This window comes from Temnothorax curvispinosus, unplaced genomic scaffold (genome assembly GCF_003070985.1).
Source record: "Temnothorax curvispinosus isolate PA1 unplaced genomic scaffold, ASM307098v1 QBEX01005835.1, whole genome shotgun sequence".
Lineage (NCBI taxonomy): Eukaryota > Metazoa > Arthropoda > Insecta > Hymenoptera > Formicidae > Temnothorax > Temnothorax curvispinosus.
Genome location: NW_020215615.1, coordinates 35,859 through 41,445, shown reverse-complemented (window position 1 = coordinate 41,445; position 5,587 = coordinate 35,859). Strand labels below are relative to the sequence as shown.

The window sequence follows — 5,587 nt, the reverse complement described above, 5'->3', positions numbered from 1 at the left end:
ATATGGATCAAGTTCTTTTGAAAAATCATAACGTGATAAAGCATTTTTGAAATTATAAAAAAATTGCAAGAAATGACTTTTTTCCTCTGATACTTTTGATTAAGCTACATAATTTGCAAAAGAAGATACTATGTGCAATACAGAGTACAATAAAACAAGTTGTGCAGAATAATATTCACGTGTAGCATCAGCGTAATGTAAATAATCGCTAGTCTGTGCGCACCTCTTTCATCTTCAAAGATCAAACCAACGTCCGTTGCGTTTTTCATAATCAAAAGATCATCAATCGCTTGAACGTATGGGCATATACTGCAGTCGCCACGTTTGTATACTATTCCCCTCTCATCCGCGACATTTCGCAGTTTATCCCAACCTGTCCACGTCATATCTAGTATGATACTTATTCCTTTATACAGAACGGCACAGACTGTCGGGAAAATAAAGAAGAATATTTTTGAATTGGGCAACCCACCTCATTACCAAAGATTACTTTCTAATAGTAAAGAATAAAGAAATAGTTTGCACTTTACACATACGTGCATGTAAAAGACAACAATACCTTGAAAGTAAAAAGTAAAAATCGAATAACAATATTTTCTAATTTGTACGATACACAAGAATACCTTTCTCGAAACTTGCGTCTACGTTCTCGCGATTCACCGTGACAGTAGAAACGTGAACGGTGATCATATCATTAGCAAAAATTCGTTCTGCCTCTGGAACCGCGTCATTTAATATGCCCAAAATAGACGAATCGGATTCCTCTATCACGACCACTTGGAAAGAAGTATCAGCCTCGTTAATCACATCGAGGAATCATCACTATTATTGCGCTTTATTATATTTTTTAATATTTATAGACTATACTGTTTTAAAATTGTTATTTCGCAACGAAACAGATGTATCTTATACGGCTAAGGCTAAGGCACCCATTGGTTTAACGTTAGAAGTAAAAATTATAGAATTATAGAAACCTAAGAGAGAACAGATCTTGTCAAACGTAATATTGGCAGACAAATTGGTAAATACAGTTGAAAGAAAAAATGAAAAAAGATATCTCGTTTGTATATTATACTAGTCCCCGCGTGTAAAACTACTTTGTACTTACCCAAATCCATTGGCGTTTGACAAAGCACAAATGGCAGAAAGAAAACGAGAGTCAACATGGACGACGTTCTCGTTGACATAGCGAAATGGAGTAAGGTCGCACGAATGAACGAGGAATACTTTTGTCTCGTTTCGGCCAGCAGGTACCAGAACAATGTGATATGAACGGCATGGCGCAATGAAGCGACTATGGTCACGCCTGCGCCGATGCCAGTGGCACGACGTTTTGCTTATGAATATTATATATCGGTACCCATCGAATCTCTCATGAATCCTTTTTTCCTGCCCAGCACGACCATCGATTTATCGTGCGGTACGTAAAGTCCGCGTGCACAATTCTGCGTCCAGATCGATGAGTATCAGAAAATGACAGATTCGGTTATTCATATATGCTCCTTTAGAATCACCGCACTACTTTCAACGGATGTGATTTCACTTCCAGATTTCATTAGATTTCTATTGTTATCTAATATATTTTTGTGTCTTTCCAGTAGACAAATGATAATGTTATCCAAATTATATTAATCCGAGGCAAATCAAGCACAATTATTGTCTATTTGTTGTCACAATGATTATTCTCATTTATCACATAATCGATGTCATTATCAACAGCGACAGTTAAAAGAGCAGCGAAGATGACGACTAAGATAACGACCGGATCCATTAGCATTACAATTATTTTTGATGACGCAATGAGGGTAGTTTTGAGAAGTATTGTATTTTAAACAAGAATAAGATAACATAGTATAAACATGAAGTTATAGAAGAAAATTAACTTTAATGTTAATATTTATTTAATACATGCGACACGCGACTAATAAAAATTAAAGTAAGTTAGATAAGTCAGATAACATTTAATTCCGAATAAGTTATAATGTAATTTTAATTAGAGACGTGCTTTTATCACAATTTCCTATTTTCTATATTTATTAATCCTCACGATTTAAATACTACACGTTCTAGAATCTTTCGCATCGTTTTTGCTGGAAGAATTAAGGCGATCGTTAAATTGCGTCACCAAAGTCGTCGTAATCGTACAATATGTCACTAACTCAATTGTGTTCTAATTATTGTAACGACTATATGTGTCTAATTACAGTGAAAAATTATCTTTTATAGCGTGTTATTAATCAGATATATTGTTAAATGTAGGTATATTATATTGTAGTTATTATTATAACTGTCTATATGTCTTTCAAAGCCTTTAACAACCTTTAATAAATAATGAAACGACGATATTAAGCTTCCATAACACTGTCCACTACGACAAAATGATCGATACGCATATTATTGATTCACTGTATAATACATATGTCATACACCACATCGTTACTGCAGGTAATCGCAAGTCGCTCGCTGAAAATTCCAAGCACCTAATCGATAGTACGCTACGCCACACTGACATTCCAGAAGCTAGTATACGAAAGATATACATTTTTAATAACATTTTCCCTTTCTTTGTAACGTGAGATACGTAGTGAAAAAATAAATAGTCACAATTTACTGAAAATTAAATAGATTTACTAGAAAATGCAGACGTAATAATGCGAGTTTGTCGGGATTCTATTTTCGTGGATGATGTATACGTGTGTGTATATCTTTGTCTTTCTAACACGCAAACAGTAATGATAACAGATAATATGTATATTCCTTATGATGTACGGACAGAACGGTTGCTAAAGTATATCTAAAATTTAACTAAATACATATTGCTATAGATCTAAAAATAACGTTAAAGCTGATTGCTAGAATGTCAAAACTTTTTGCAGCTTATCATCATGCTTGAGCGTACTACATAATTATTTTGATAGCCCAAAGAAATTTATTTCAGATCCGTATCTAACTAAAACTTTCATTTATTAAAACTCTTTAAAAATTTCAAATAATATTCAAAACAATTTGTATCATTATATGATTAAATTATTTGGGAACTTTCTAAAGAAGTATTTAAAAGAAGAATGCGTTCATTACTAATTATAATATGCTATTATATTATGAAACAACTGTATAAAATTGTACAATCGATATTGCATTTGTTCAAGTCGCGGTACTGTCCACAAAATATTCCGAGATCATGCTCCGAGGCTGATCAGTTTCCACTTGGACAGACAGTGGACTCGATGATGCGCGGTCACGAGGAACAATGGTGTCTTAAATCTTAAATCAAGATCGCATGGATGACATCGCAGATGTTTAGACGGACGTCGAATCGCGGCAGGTGCAAGAACGAGATGATTCGATAATTCTTGCGTTATTTTTAGATTCCAAAGTCCATAGTTTAGAATTTTTCATTCCAAAAATTAAGAAAAAGGGTATTATAATTGAAAACTAATGCTGAAAGAATTTTTTTATCATTGAAGCAATCATGTGGCGGGTGGCTGATCGTGTGTTGTCTTTTGAATAGCTCACGCGACGGCTCGCACATATAATTATTATACAATCGATTATCTCATCCATTATTCTGATTATTCAATTAACGATTAATTGCGGAATAGATAAATGTATACAGGTCGAGTCATAAATTATATTCCTAAGCAAACTGGATTTATTTTATAACTAAAATAAAAAGCAGCATGAAAGAAATATATACACATTTTATTAATTGAAATTATAAACTAATCATATATAAAAACGTAACTATTGAAGATGTCCACTTTTTTACTTCAATTTTTTTCACACGATTGGACTTCTTAACTCTTTGCAGCGTACGGAATCTTGACGCTGCTGCCAAACCAGCCTTCAGAGCCTCGATATTTCGGTGAGGCTTAGAACAAATCTTTTCGTCTAAATCGAATCCATGTTCTAAAAATGGTGACTTGGTGAAGGCAGCGTCGATATTCATGAGTCATGAGTCATGATGCTTTTTAGTTATGAAATAAATTTTTTTTAGGAACAGAACTTATAAAATGACTATATCTTTAGAAAAAAATTTATATTTTTTTATAAGTATCATAATTTTAAATCAAAAGAAATGTTTGATCTTTTTTATATAAAAATATTGAATCGCCCGCGAGTATTAAAATATAGGAATGGAGAATGTAATTTATATTGAATCCTGAAATTTATATTAAATATTTGTGTTTCTCTAACGGAAAAACCGGGAGGAGTCAAAACTCTCGAGTGTTCGATTATATGACTGTGACAACGAATGTCATCGTGCAAATGGAAAAGAGAAGAAGAAATATTTATTTTCTATTATTTTCTTTTTTTATTTACCTTTTTACTAAACATTGGGGGGGGGAGAACAATCATTTTTATTATGTTTATGAATAAAATGTGTAAAAATGCAAATGTACACATAAAAATTTATCATCGATAATTGATAAGATCACAATTTCTTACCAACTACTGGTATGATGTATTTCTATACATAAATTTGTATATATTTTATAATATACATATATATATAGATTAGTATAATTTACCCATAATATATTTTATTTAATAGTTTATTTATATTATAATTTGCAGATAAAATTTAATGTAAGAAATTAATTATTATACAAACAATTATAAATCATAGATATAAATAAGAATTATTGCAACGTGCTATAACTGTTGCGTAAAATTAATTCGTTTACAATTATTTATATCAATAAAATACTATATATTAAAAAAAAAAGATTTACCTACAAATTATCAAGAAACGTCTTTGGCAGGATTTAATTTTCTTCTCGTCAGATGTCATCAATGTGCATGAATCAAGTAATCATATTGCGGAAATCCTAAAGCAACGACCTCGCTTCGACGCCATTTTTGCTTCCAAGAATGGGGAACGCCATTAAAAGTTGCGTATATTGCATATAAATCACACAGCAGTCACACGAATCATTTTGTATATATTTTGTAATATATACATATATCAGTATAATTGATACATATAATAATTTATTTAATAATTTTTTTGTACTACAATTTGCAGATAATTTTTAATTGAAGAAATTAACTTTATAATTAATTATTGCAAACATTATTAATTACAAACAATCCATAATCACTCACAGACAGTACGCATACATGTGCGGATTAACTTTAATCTCGGTTTAACTCACTTATAATTTTTTTCTAACTAACTTTTACAAAAGAATAAAAGTTTACGATATAAGAATTTAAACCGAGATTAAAGTTAACTCGCATTGATAGAAATGGATATCACACACAGCCGACCAATGGTTGAAGTTTTTCTTCCATCGGCTCGACCAATCTGAAATTTTTACGTTAAACTAGCCAATTACAATTGGCGACGCGAAGTATATGTAATTCGGATGTCGCTCGGATGGAACGCGGTCGAACGGAGCGCTCGCGAGACCGACCACGCGCGCGTGCGCCTCGCGGAGCGAGCGGAAAGCGAGATCACGTGCCTCGCTAGAGAGCCGAGAGAGCGTGGTAACTGGTAACTGTCAATGGACGATCGCTCGGGCCACGCGCAGGCGCGCCGCGGGTGACCCGACAACGTCAACGTCGCCCGTTGGGTCGCGAA

General features: G+C 33.0%; 1 protein-coding gene across 1 annotated transcript in view; it reads right to left on the bottom strand.

Moving 5' to 3' along the window:
• LOC112455128 (ionotropic receptor 25a) overlaps window positions 1-1,399 on the bottom strand; it is a 7,854-nt gene extending 6,455 nt beyond the window's left edge. Inside the window, exons 1-3 of the mRNA XM_025016864.1 lie at window positions 1,109-1,399; window positions 624-776; window positions 224-427 (exon numbers count right to left, since the gene is read on the bottom strand). Coding sequence (XP_024872632.1) covers window positions 224-427; window positions 624-776; window positions 1,109-1,187 — 436 coding nt within the window. The 5' untranslated portion in view covers window positions 1,188-1,399. The remainder of the gene's footprint in view (window positions 1-223; window positions 428-623; window positions 777-1,108) is intronic.
• Window positions 1,400-5,587: the final 4,188 nt, after the last annotated feature.